This window comes from Pseudorasbora parva, chromosome 6 (genome assembly GCF_024679245.1).
Source record: "Pseudorasbora parva isolate DD20220531a chromosome 6, ASM2467924v1, whole genome shotgun sequence".
Classification (NCBI taxonomy): domain Eukaryota; kingdom Metazoa; phylum Chordata; class Actinopteri; order Cypriniformes; family Gobionidae; genus Pseudorasbora; species Pseudorasbora parva.
This window is the reverse complement of record NC_090177.1, coordinates 19,889,295-19,901,899: the sequence shown is the minus strand read 5'-3', so window position 1 is coordinate 19,901,899 and position 12,605 is coordinate 19,889,295. Positions and strand designations below refer to the sequence as shown.

Genomic DNA, 12,605 nt, shown 5'->3' with positions numbered 1-12,605 from the left:
CTAGTTTGTAAAAAGCGCGCATTTTTACTGGCTGACGGAGACATGGCACCAGCCAATAGCTGAGCGCTATTGACACAACTATGGCAACAAAGATGCGGCTTTAAATCACGTGACTTCTACCGTTTATTCCATTATGGGTTCATTATTTTTAACGTCTGGCAGTGGCACACAATAGAAATTTGGACCATAGAAAGAGACAAAGCAGCTAGTTGGCGGGTAAACACCATGGTAAACACCGAGTTGACCCACTATGCACGCGACAGAATGAAGATTGGAAAAAAAATGCAAACAATTTTCAAAAATATCTTTTAATAGAGGTCATTTGGAAAAAAATGCTCAAGCCGTTTCAAAAACCAAAGGTGGTGACAATAGCAAAAGACAACGTCCAATTATAAATATTAAATGGGTTGAAATTTGACTTGGTTTTTAAGTGGTCCTGAATGTGACTGCTTCTATCAAAATGATATTAGATACAAAATAAACCCTGAGAGGAACTGTGTGATCAACATGAATTGTTCAAAATGAACTTTAACATACAACAAAATGGTTAATGGATAAATAAATCCTAAATTTCAAACAATTAACTCAAGATGATAAAGAAGAGAATAACTTAATTAAATGTAAGTCTGAATAAAAACATCTTTAAAAGTCAGTCCTCGCATATTTTGAGGTTTTTGAACACTTCCTTTGTTGTGCAGCTTGCTTCACATCATTCCTGTTTTTCACTGTCAATTTCCAGAGATCCTGAATAGTGTCTCAGTAGACAATAGTTGCCATTAAACTAAAACTCGTATCAAAAGCTTCAGTAAGTGAGGTTGCTATGTTTGGGACGTTAATGAAGGCACAGATGTTTAGTAAAAATATGAGTGTACATTCAGAGATGATGTGAAGGAGTAGTCAAATCAAACAAATGTACAAAAAACTCAAAATATTCCAGAAATATCCTTTTAAAATTCAGAATAATTTGAAAAAGACTTTTAAAAAAATCATTTAACCAGGATATTCTAACAACCTTGTTATTTCATGTTCAGGTTTCTAATCACATTCGGATGGCTTGATGACAGTTCGGCAGGGTAAAGATTTGTGACATTTTCAGAAAAACAATACAGTAAAATAATATTTACACTGGCCCACTGATTTATCAATATTTTTGGTGCTATGGACATAATGGTCAAAGGAGAAGACTAAAAAAATATTGTTGCCATTACATAAAATTACAAGAAAATTTTATATTTAACTTCTAGAATTGAGTATTTATATATATAAAAAAGCAAAACTAAAGTATATTGACATTAATTAATATTACTGATAAGTGGGGGGAGGGAATAAAATGAACAATAACATTGACATAGCAATAGAATACATTAACTTTATCACATTGCTAATATCATAAGCATCAATTAAAAATAACAGCATAATTATTCTATACAAATAAAACTGACTAAACAACTCAAAACATTTAAGTATATTTGTACAAAGTGTGTCAAGAAAGATTTCAATGCAATTTCATTCTTTCGAGAAAACAGAAGATAATAAAATAAAACACCAAATATATACACTGAACCTACAGAATCACCCATCAGATCTCAAACTGCTCTAAAATCAATTTCCGTGTTCTTTACAATTACTAAAACGTGTACCACTGAACTCAACCCTACAGTTAAACTCTGCGCTGTACTATAGAGGAGAAGGCCAATAAGACAACCATGGCCAAATGGTGGCAGAACATTATACTGCCCATGCTGAATGGAAAACAAACAAACAAAACAAGACAAACTTATATAAAATATATACACATCTAAAATACATTTGCTGATAAAAATGTGTTAGTACACTACGGTAAAAACATTACTTAACAAGCAAAGAGACGTTACTACATCTACAGCAATTACGAACAAATTGCCTTCTATGGTATAAAACAATTTGATATGGACACACACTAAATGAAGCATGTAAACAAATAATACGCATGGCTTTATGGGGAGATTAGACTGGGACAAATAGCAATGAGAATGTGTGACGTTTATAAATTGCTGAGCTGTTGACTGAAGAATTAGATCTCCTCTCATCCATGGGACAATTCAGACCAAACAATAAATCGGGATCCTAATTTTAGGAAGTTGAATTTTCAAATAAACCAGTAATAGATCTTCTGAACAATCCTGTTTGCAATGGCTTTAGGCAATTTGATCTAACATCAAGTGCTTCTTAGAAATCCAAATTTTTCCCCTTAAAAATATACAAAGTTAAAACTAAAAATCAACTATGAAACAAAGAGGGTTTGGGTGGAGTGTACATGTATGCAGCTAATTTTCAGAGGTGGAGCACTGAAAATGTTGGAAAAAAATAGCAATATAGCAATACAGTCACTCACTGGTATCCATTAATAGTAGTTTAATGTATCCGTCTGTTTAGTTCTATTTGCTTTTCAAATAGGATTTCTATTCTAAAACACCATGCTAAACAGATTTCACTTCAAATTTTCTCACAGCAAGTTACCATTCTTGTCACTTTTCGCCCAGATGAAGCAAATTAAACCAGGCAAGCAGAACCATAAAACAGTCACATAATTTAACTCCAAAATCCTTCAGGTCCTCTCATCCTTATTTGTTTTCTCCACCTCTATTGTTCCCTGTAGTCTCTTCTCCACATTATCAATCTACAGGAGAAGCTTGCCGTTTCGATGTATTTTCAGAATCTTTCCCAGTCTCTGTTTGGCTGTGGCAAGTCCTTTCTTTGGACGTTTCCCTGCGAGAAAGAAGAAGAGATAACATTTCAGTGTGATTTCCAGCTTATCGCCGTTAAAGGTACTAAGCTGTTATTCAAGATACCTTGACACACTCCTGCTGATGTTGGAGTAGCTAGACCTCCGGGTGAGGGGGCAGAGGGAGAGTAGCTGCTGCTGTTTTGGGGAGAGAGAGAGGTGCGTCTTGAAGTCAGGAACACGCCAGGGGCCATGGCACCACTTCCTCTCGGACCCCCAGGGCTGAACGGGCCTGGTCCAGCAGTGTACTCGTGGTCCAGCAGGCTGGCAGAGTACACCTCCACTCTCCTCTCTTCAACTATGCAGTCCACAGGAGGCTCAGAGGGCAGAGGAGGAGACACGGGTGCAGAGTCAGGCTGACGCTGGAGTTGGGCAGCTGCTGAATGTACTTTCTCTTGAGGGACCTTCTTCTTGGTGTATCTTCTCTTGGTTATGGTTTTCTGCTGTTCCTGGTATTAAAGCAACAAAAGATTACAATTTCAAATGCTGTTCCTTTTTTCAAATCCTGTGAACTTTCTATTGAAAGAATCCTGGAGAAAAAAACTTCCCAATTTAAAAAAAAAAATGTTTATGATAAATTATTTTTGAGCACCAAATTAGCATATTACAATGATTTCTGAAGGATAATATGACACTAAAGACTGGAATAAAGGGAAGTGATTGGAAGTTAGGTGCCTTACTCAAGGGTACCTTAGATTTTTCCTGCTGGTATTGATAATTGGACCCGTGACCTTCGGTTTACAAGTTCGACTCTTAAAGGTGCGGTGTGTACTACTCATGAGGCTCTACTGGCTGAAATGCATATAGCTATGTTTTCAGTGGAGTACAAAGACCTTACATAAATGTACCGTTATGTTTGTCTTACCTTTGAATGAGCCATTTCTAGCTATATACACAGCGGGTCCCCTTATAGTGAAATCGCCATTTTGCGTCATGTTTCTACAGTAACCCTAAATGGGAAACTTCTCTACTTCTCTCTGCTCTCGATAACGATTACATTTTTGTCCTGTGTCGGCCCCCGCAGCTTCTCTATTGCTTTGGAAGGGAGGGGTGAGCGTTCAGTGATTGTATTTCACAATCTCACCACTAGATGCCGCTAAAATCCACACACTGGACCTTTGACCATTAGGCCATAACTGCCCATAAAACTGACGCAGAGATGGCGTTTTTAATTTAAAAAAGATAATTTAATAATAATTTAATTAGATAATTTAAGATAAACTGCCACATGTAGCTCTAGAACAGAGTTCAATGTAAAGTGTTATCTATTGTAAAGAGTCATAGTCTCCAGTCACAGAGCCAAAGCACAACCAAAACAATGTTCTTCTACAAAATGCATGCAGTTTTTTAAAAACCACTATAGGGCCAAATTTCATAATGTACCTTTATATTGTAATAACATTTAACAAATACATTCTAATAAATGCAGCCTTGGTGAGCATGAGACTTTTTTCAAAAACATAAAATATTTTACTGACCCCAAAATTTCGAACAGTAGTTCATAGTTTATTTAATTAATACAGTATTATTTATATCACTAATCACTATTTTGTGCAATCTAAGTAAAAGGAAATAGTAAAGTGCAGGATTCATGTGTAGATGTTTTAAAGGTTCACAGTATAGCAGTTTTTCATTTCTAAACTATTTAGCAACAGAAATTGGATAGTTCATTAATTCCATGACGGAATGACTGTTTTATATTTAATACTGTAAAGCTGTTTTCTTCAACGCAGTCTATTGTACAAAGTGCCATTTCAAAGTAGGCTACTGAACTGCAGAGCTGGTGTATGCTTTCGTTCTACTGCCACTGCTGTCAGTTTTGGAGGGTGTTTATTTTGTTACTGAGAGGAAAGTGTGCTATATTCTATCCAAACGCTTCTTAGCAATGTCTGGATGTTAAGCGCGCTCGCCGATTCAATGTTTCCCAGAGTACCGGATTTTATCTTGGCCTATTTTGGAAACAAAATGACTCTTGTCGATTTCCTTAGTGGCTTTATTGTAGCTGAAGCCAAAATGAATCCACACTTCAGCTCTGTAAACCACAGGAGCGGAATAATTATATCGTCTTGTGAGGTTTGCTAATGCACACACATTCACCTTGCGCTTCTCTGGCACCGCGTCAGTTACATTCTGAGATAACACTGCCATCTAGCGGTTGGGTTGTATATGGTCTGTGGTTTAATTCGAACACAAAGCCACGAATCTTAGATGTAAATAAATAAATATATAAATATCAATACAGGGTTTTTGAGAATACAGTATCGCCAAACAATATCTCAATACTCACGTGTATCAATATTTTCTTACACTCCTAATAAAGGTACTCATTCAACGCAATTGTAGGTTCTGGCATAGTGTGGAACAGAAGCTCACCTGTTGTGCCAGTTTGGCAGCAGCAGCTGCAAGCCCAGTTTCTACAGATGCCACCCTGGCACCCTCTCTTACCGGTCGCTCCTGCTTGGGCAGTGTAGGGGTCACACGGGCTGAGGAAGTGTAAAGAAATGATGTTAAGAAATGTTTGAAATAAAATGCTACATAAAAATTATTTTCATGCTGTTACCTTTAGGACTCCAGGGCGTATCATCCCAGTTTCGCTTTCTTTTCATTTTGGACTTGCTTATGTGATCCTCCTCATCAGATTCTAGTGACGGATACACTGTAGAAGAGTAGAAAGTCTCTTTTAAACAGAATCACTCTGGTTCGCAGTATTACCTCTGCTATGCATATTAACAACCCTGATGTAAATGTTCAAGAACCTGTGAGCTCACCATAATCAGAATCTTTAAAACAGGTACCCAGGGTCTCCTGTTCATCCAAACTTTCTTCATCACTGAGGTGCCGTGCTGGACGCTTGATGGGCCGTTTCCCTGGCCTCTGAATGGTGGACTTCTTCTCGCTCTTCTTGACTCCACTTATCCACCCAGCTCTCCCCCCTTTCTCCTTTAAAAGCCCCAGCATCTCACCACCTCCGGAGAGAGACAGAGGAGAGGAGGAGGAGGAGGAAGATGAGGAAGATGGAGGGTTGGCCATTGAGAGCATGCCCTGGATAGCATCACGGGTGCTGGGGGAGGCTGGTGCTTCCTCGCTTGAGAACATGAAGAGAATAGGCGAAAGAATATAAAAACATACATCTACAGTTTTCACTCCAACATAAAGAATAATAATGAATGCTTACAGAAAGCATGCAGTATATAAAGTGCGCGTATGAAGTACCTCAGTACAGAATCGAGACCCGCCACCTGTTTGCTTGCCTTCAGCAAGTCTAAAATCCCACCTGCTCCACCTTTCACACCTTGCACTGTAAGCATCTCTTCATCTGTGGTGTAATCTTCCTATTTAACAAGAAAATACAAAACCAGTGACAAGCAGACATCTAGAGATGAATCTAAAACTTGTCTAAAAGACTTGCATACCTCAATATCAAAGTCCACTTCTCCTGGCTCACGGATTCTGTGGGGGTCGCTGCATGGTTTGGCCCGAGGTAGTTTCCTTGGTAGACCTAAATGAGATCATTGAGCCAAGTATTTGCTTGTAACAAGGACAACTTTATTAGTTAAACATTAAAACAAATGTGAGAAATCTTTTACCAGCTAATTTCTTCTTGCTTGGTAGAGATGGTCTACGGCGAGGTGGAGGGGTTTCATCAATCTGAAGCTCATCTTCTGAATCAAAGTCAGACAAAGTAGCCATGTGGGGCTGGAAATGTTGAAGTGAACTCCCGGCTCCATTTGCACTGCCAGCACGACTTTTCTTCCTAAGAGGAGGTATGAAAAATAAGGGTGTCATCTCTCATAAGGTTAAAATTACTCATGTCATGGAAACGGGTGAAGAAAACTGTTTTACCCTTGTATTTTTCCATTAGTCAGCACAAGCTTGAGCTTGCTCTTGTTGATCTTCTCTTCGAAGTCATCTAGACAGTCATCAGGCAGCTCAAGCTGAAGAGCCAAAATTATATTCTTTACAATGATATATTTAATAAGAACAACATTTCAGCATTATTTTTGTAAAGATAATTTTGATTTAAACTGCAAAAGAAATCATCTTAAATCTGTTTAGTTTTATTTATAAAGTAAAAAATCTGAAATCATTTATTATTTATTAAACAGATGATATACAATACAAAGTATTATGGTTATTAAACTACTGTTCAAAAGTTTGACATAAGTAAGTTTTTTTTTAAAATGTTTTTGAAAGAAGTCTTATGCATAACAATGCTGCATTTCCAAATTACAGTAAAACATTAAAATTAAAATGTTTGTATACATCTATGTTTTGTTTTTTATTCCTGTGATGCAAAGCTGAATTTTCAGCTGCCATTCCTCCAGACTTCAGTGTCACATGATCCCAAACAAATCAATGCGACTAATATCAAAATAATATTCAAATGTTCTTGTGAAAAGTAATATTTTTTTCAGATTCTTTGATGAACATAAGTTCAAAAGAACAATAGGAAATATAATTATTTTATGCATCTTTGCTGAAAAAATGATTACTTTTCCACACCCCACCCTCCAAACTAAAAATTCTTGCTGACTCCAAAGTTTTGAATTGTACTTTGCTTACCTTGCTCTTTTTGACTTTGCACCCTGGCTGGAACTTCTTGAGCGTATGTTTAGTATGAATCTCGAGTAGGTCCAGCTCTCCGGCTTCTGTCTTTATCTCTTTGCCTTTTTGGCTCTTCTTTTTAGCTCCAGAAGGGCCTATGCCCACTCCTCCAAATCCATCCTTCAGCTTGGGACCTCTCTTTTTACCTGGGTGCTGGCTAAAAGGGAAGGATGTGTTCAATGGAGCTTTGGGGTGAGGACTGGGAAGACCCTGAGAGCCACCAAAGGGTGTCCCACTCCTGCCAATGTTCTGCTGGAAGATATCCTGCAAAAAGAGACACAAAATTCAGAAGCAAGACATAAATCACTACTTTTTTCATTGAAAATCTGGGACAGAGCCCCTCTCACCTCAACTAGGCGTATCTCCTTAGCCAGGTCCTTAACTAGCTGCTGGATCTTTATGGTCTCCGGTATCTCATGTTCATGATCAGCCAGGGACTGAATATCACAAAATAAACAATATAAGCTTTTGTCATCTCACATAATTGCAATGAAATGGTTTACCATGGTAGAAAATAATGGTAAAAAAAATATTTTAAATTTTACATCAATTTAGAATCCAATTCAGGGCTATATGAAAGATATGATAAGAGTTTGTTTTTAGCATTATGAAGAAACAATTTCAGCCAAACACCCAATGAAAATACACTGGAAAAAATTAATAAAGATTACAACTATAATACAGGAAATTCTGGGCTTCCGTTTGCTTTTTAACTAAATGAAAACACAGTTTTTATTTTATTGCATTATTTTCATTTGTAGGCTAGGCTTCAATTATAAGCAATATTTATATATTCACACAGGGTCTTTAGTGAACATTTTAGAGTGATGATCCTAATTAATTATTGAACTACAATTTTGAATCAACAAACTGAAAGAGTTTGCATTGATTCATGGTTGAACTGATTGACTGTTTCTTTGTACTTGACATATGTAATATAAATAAACATACTTCCTTCCGTGTCCAGCCGCGGAAAGCGTTATTGAGAGCTTTGGCTCCGTGGACCAAATAAGTGGCAGGATGTCGTCGATTTTCTCTCAGACCTTAAGTGGATGAAAAATTAAAGTACATGAAAGTGATAAAAAACAAACATAAGCAGTAAAGAAAACAGCCATTTGCATTATGAGGAGAAGCCTCACCTCGGAAGGTGTCGAGCAGATGCTTGCCAACATACCAGCACACCGTTTCAAAGTTTGGAAACCTGAATAAGTCTGCTGTGCTCAGACGCTTTTCTATCTCGTACGCTCTTATGAAAAGAAAGGGAAAATTGACCAATGAGAAAGCCCAGTGCACTACTGCTTAGCGTAAGGAGTTGAACAGATGCATCATCTCACCGAAGCTGCATGTCAATGTTTAGGCTGTGTAGAAAATTTCCCCCAAATGCCAAACAGTCCACAGGTGTCAAAACAGCATGAATCCATCCTGAGCAAACAATTAAGACACAAAGAAGGAATCAACGTTATTGATCTAAATGTAGTTTCTCAGTCAAGAAAAAGTTAATTAAAATATGTATTACATTGAAAAAAATCCCAGTGATTATTACTAGTGGCAGAAACACACATTGTACCTGTTGGGATGAAGAGGGTGTTTCCTTGCTTAACTGAACATTTGTAGCACATGTCTACCTGGTCCCCAAAGAACAGCTCATTCTGATTGGAGGATGAACTCCAGCACTCAAAAAGGGACAGGTTAGCAGCAGTGGGACGAATGAGGTAAAAGATCTTCTCACCCTGCATGTATAAAAACAAACATATAAGACCTATTTTGTCTGGAAGACAAAGCCCGATACTTTCTAGAATAATGAAATGCAGTTACTCCTCTCAAATACAGAGACCGTCTCCACAGATAATGTACTGCGTACAATTTATAGAATAACTGACCCGGAGTACGTGGTACCACACAGAGGTTCCCCCAAAGTCAATGTGAAAGTCTGTGTAACTGTCCTTCACTCCCATCAGGCAGTACTTCTGCACATTAGGCCTCTCAAAGACAGACTCCTCAGGCCAGAGATTCTCCACCCATGACAGCTTCCTTACGATCTTTGGTGTCTCCACCAGATTTGACAACCTAAGAACCGACACAAAAACTGTAACTTTAAAGACACTTTAAACAGATAAATACGCTAGGAAAAGATGACTTTAAAATCTTTAAATTCGGAAATAGCAACAAATCTTTTCTTTCGTTGTCGTTTGAAAGTAAATATACATATATTTTAGGCTTCAAAGCACCGTGGCTACAGCCATACACATTCAGATTAAAAGTGGCACATCCCCCAAAAAAAATCACCTGGTGTCTGAGAACTCTAAGCTGATGACATTGAGCACTCGGTCTCTGTTTGGACTGTTATAGTACTCCACGAAGTCTCCCAGTTTCATCTTCAGGTCTGCTTGGCGGTTGACATCAATCACATCAATTTCCTTGTCAGCTCCTATGACACAATTGTAAGACGTTATATTCATACCCAAGCATGACTTTTCTCAAACATACGCCTGGAAGCTTAGCACGGAATGGCAGATGTGATTGGAGTTATTTATTTACCAATATAATGCTCTACATCTGTTACAGAAAAGGACGACGGGGGCAGATTCATGCCCAGGCCATCTTTTCTGAGGACCAAAACTGGGACGCTGAAGGAACGCTCCTCTAAAAACTCAACGGTGAGCTGAGCCCCGGTTGGCTTCAGCAGGACTTCATCAGCACTTAAATACAAAAATGTAAAAATATCAGCACTCATCACTGCATTTTTTTTTTAAATCCAATAACACTACAGACTGCTAACCCAAGATGAGTGGTATGAATCATCGCTTTAAGTCTGATCAGAGCTAAATTAATCTGGGTTTAGAAAGCAGAGTCACCTAGTGGCCTAATTTTGACCTAGCAATAAGTGTCCTGTAACTCAGCGGCCACATGAATTCATCATACCTGGGAAAAGTGCGGCTACGTAGCTCCCTGACAAACTGTGCACTACCCGTCTTCACAGGTCGTCCAGATTCTCTCCCCACACCAGCATCAGCGTGCTTAAGAGCCCCCCGTCGTTTGCGCACTGAAAGAGAAGCAGATATAATCATGCAAGCTTATAGGTTTGCCAGTTCATTCTGAGCTAAATGTTTTAAAATTGAATTTTCAGTGTTCCACAATGAAGGTCCTGCTGTCTATTTTTATTACTAGCTGAGCTTTATTATTTTATCACAAGTCAACAAAACACCAATTAAAGTAACCTTGAAATAAAAAATGTATGGAATATTGCTGTGTTTATTTTAAATGATTTATCCGTGCACAACATTAATCCTTTTTTAATTTATGTGGTGGACAAAGTCCCACTCTGACGACTTTGAAAATAACTTTTGCCAATGTTTGCAGATTTTGTGTCGTTTGCCACACTTACTGACAGAGGGTCCATGTGTCACCTGACAGTTAGGGCAGTGATACAGGTCAATTTCTGCCGCTTTGTCCTCTTCCACTCCAACACAACTACAGAAGCATAAATAGTAAAATATTACAATGGCAAACAAATTACATCATATAAATCAGGGGAAAAAAAGGGTGATTTAAGTTGTAATTAACTAAATGCAACCTCACCTGCCATGAAACCAGTCCTGACAAACATCACACTCAATCATGAACCGGGTGACATCGTAAGGGAGACGACACAGGCAGTACACGGGAACAGATGCCATTCTTAAGTCCCTGGCCGAATATCAGTATAAAAAAAGTCTTCAATAGTATGGTACTGCTTGTCTTTTGGCACCACCGTTCACTTAGTTGCCTCTGTGGAGAGTCAGCTTCACTTCAGAGTGGTTCACCAATAAGCTTGCAGTGCTGTAAAGACTTGTATTCAGTGACAACAGCTCTTAGTCAATCGTAGACCACTGCAGTCGAACTGGGCGCTAGGTGTTTACCATGGTTCGGCGCCTGTTGAAAGAGTAAAAAACAATTTGCTGAGAAAAATGAAGACATATCATTCTTATAATCTATACCCAAACTGCATAGAAAATGTAAGAGTACTCTACATAATAAACTCAAATGTAACTCCATTTAATAAACTCTGGCTTCAGTCTGCGGTTAAACAATTCATCTGGTTGGCTATAATATGACATCAATGCACCTGCTGCCTTTATTATGGTTAACAGGCTCGATATAAGCAAGTTTCAATTCATTGTCAAACAAGCCTTTATACAATGAAGACAAACAGCACAAAATACATCATAGTGCATGATCAAATTGTGTAGGATTTTAAATAGTATCCCTAAAACGCATGTCCCTAGCCTATCTGGCACTGTTGTTCATTTACAGAAGGTTGCATGGGATTAGCGTTATAACACTTTAATGCACATTTTACATTTTATGCATCATAGTTGTAAAAACTGCACATTTATCAAAGCGACATTTAAATTTAATTAATAATCAAATAAATAGCAAACTAATAAACACTAACTATTCATCTTTGTATTGCTTGTTAAGTCGCAGAGTAGCAGATAAAGCTAAGTTGCACTGGACAATGCGAATGGTAAGTATGAAAGCCATTATTTGCAATGCAAATGAATGTAATATTGTCCCCTAGATTTCTAAATGAAAAAATAAATGTTTTGAATTTTGATTTAGAAACGCGCTCTGTGGTAGCAGAAAACAATCTGTTGAAACATACGAGCTGGTAGCTAGCTTAGCTGCTAATAACATAGCATGCTCGTCAACACCTAGCTATGTGAATCGTTGTGTTTACAATGCAACAACGATACGTTACTGAGCAAACTCACTAATTTAACATCAAATGTAGCCAAATTATGAAACATTGGATTAGGATTATTTGGTCCATAGAAAAACACAAAAGGGCTTGTTGCAGCGCGCTGAGTATCGAAGGGCGCTATCGGGTCTTACCGGGTGTGAAATGCCGCGAGTGTCCCGTGGGCCGAGCGCACCATGCCGGACGAAATTTTAGGAAAATTGGAGGCTTGAGAGGCCTGTTTTACCAACAACAAGATGCTCTCAAAACCGTACACTTCTTCCGTTCTTACGTATTTAACAGAGGAGAGTGAGTAAACAAATCTGGCAAGATTGCGAAAGAATACAGTCCACAACTGAGAAGCAAAGATCTTATGAAATTCATAACGCAGCGATTCCCCGTGCTATAAATCCATCCCAATCCGCCCGTGCAGCGACCACTGTCTGCGGGAGAGGGAACAATAAAGTTGCTTCTCATGTCGGTCTTCCTTCGGACGGCAGAGACTTCAGATGAGCC

At 38.3% G+C, this 12,605-nt stretch overlaps 1 protein-coding gene across 1 annotated transcript; it reads right to left on the bottom strand.

The window, feature by feature from the left end:
• Positions 1-292: 292 nt before the first annotated feature.
• On the bottom strand, positions 293-12,568 carry phf8 (PHD finger protein 8). Its single transcript, XM_067446053.1, has 22 exons — positions 12,245-12,568; positions 10,949-11,281; positions 10,755-10,840; positions 10,292-10,412; positions 9,908-10,068; positions 9,656-9,797; positions 9,250-9,436; positions 8,937-9,099; positions 8,704-8,791; positions 8,509-8,615; positions 8,321-8,412; positions 7,717-7,806; positions 7,328-7,633; positions 6,608-6,699; positions 6,352-6,518; positions 6,178-6,263; positions 5,978-6,096; positions 5,533-5,849; positions 5,325-5,420; positions 5,138-5,247; positions 2,832-3,213; positions 293-2,748 (listed from the first exon to the last, which is right to left on the bottom strand). The coding sequence occupies exons 2-22, from the start codon at positions 11,044-11,046 to the stop codon at positions 2,660-2,662; spliced, it is 3,099 nt and encodes a 1,032-aa protein (XP_067302154.1). The 5' UTR covers positions 11,047-11,281; positions 12,245-12,568; the 3' UTR covers positions 293-2,659.
• Positions 12,569-12,605: the final 37 nt, after the last annotated feature.

Bases quoted from the DNA above. Each gene is read 5' to 3' on its own strand.
- phf8 (XM_067446053.1), bottom strand. From the start codon at position 11,046: ATGGCATCTGTTCCCGTGTACTGCCTGTGTCGTCTCCCTTACGATGTC. The intron at 9,100-9,249 runs GTCAGTTATTCT...TTATACATGCAG, and splicing joins TGTGGTACCACGTACTCCGG to GGTGAGAAGATCTTTTACCT. The intron at 3,214-5,137 runs GTGAGCTTCTGT...CTTTAATACCAG, and splicing joins CTGCCAAACTGGCACAACAG to GAACAGCAGAAAACCATAAC.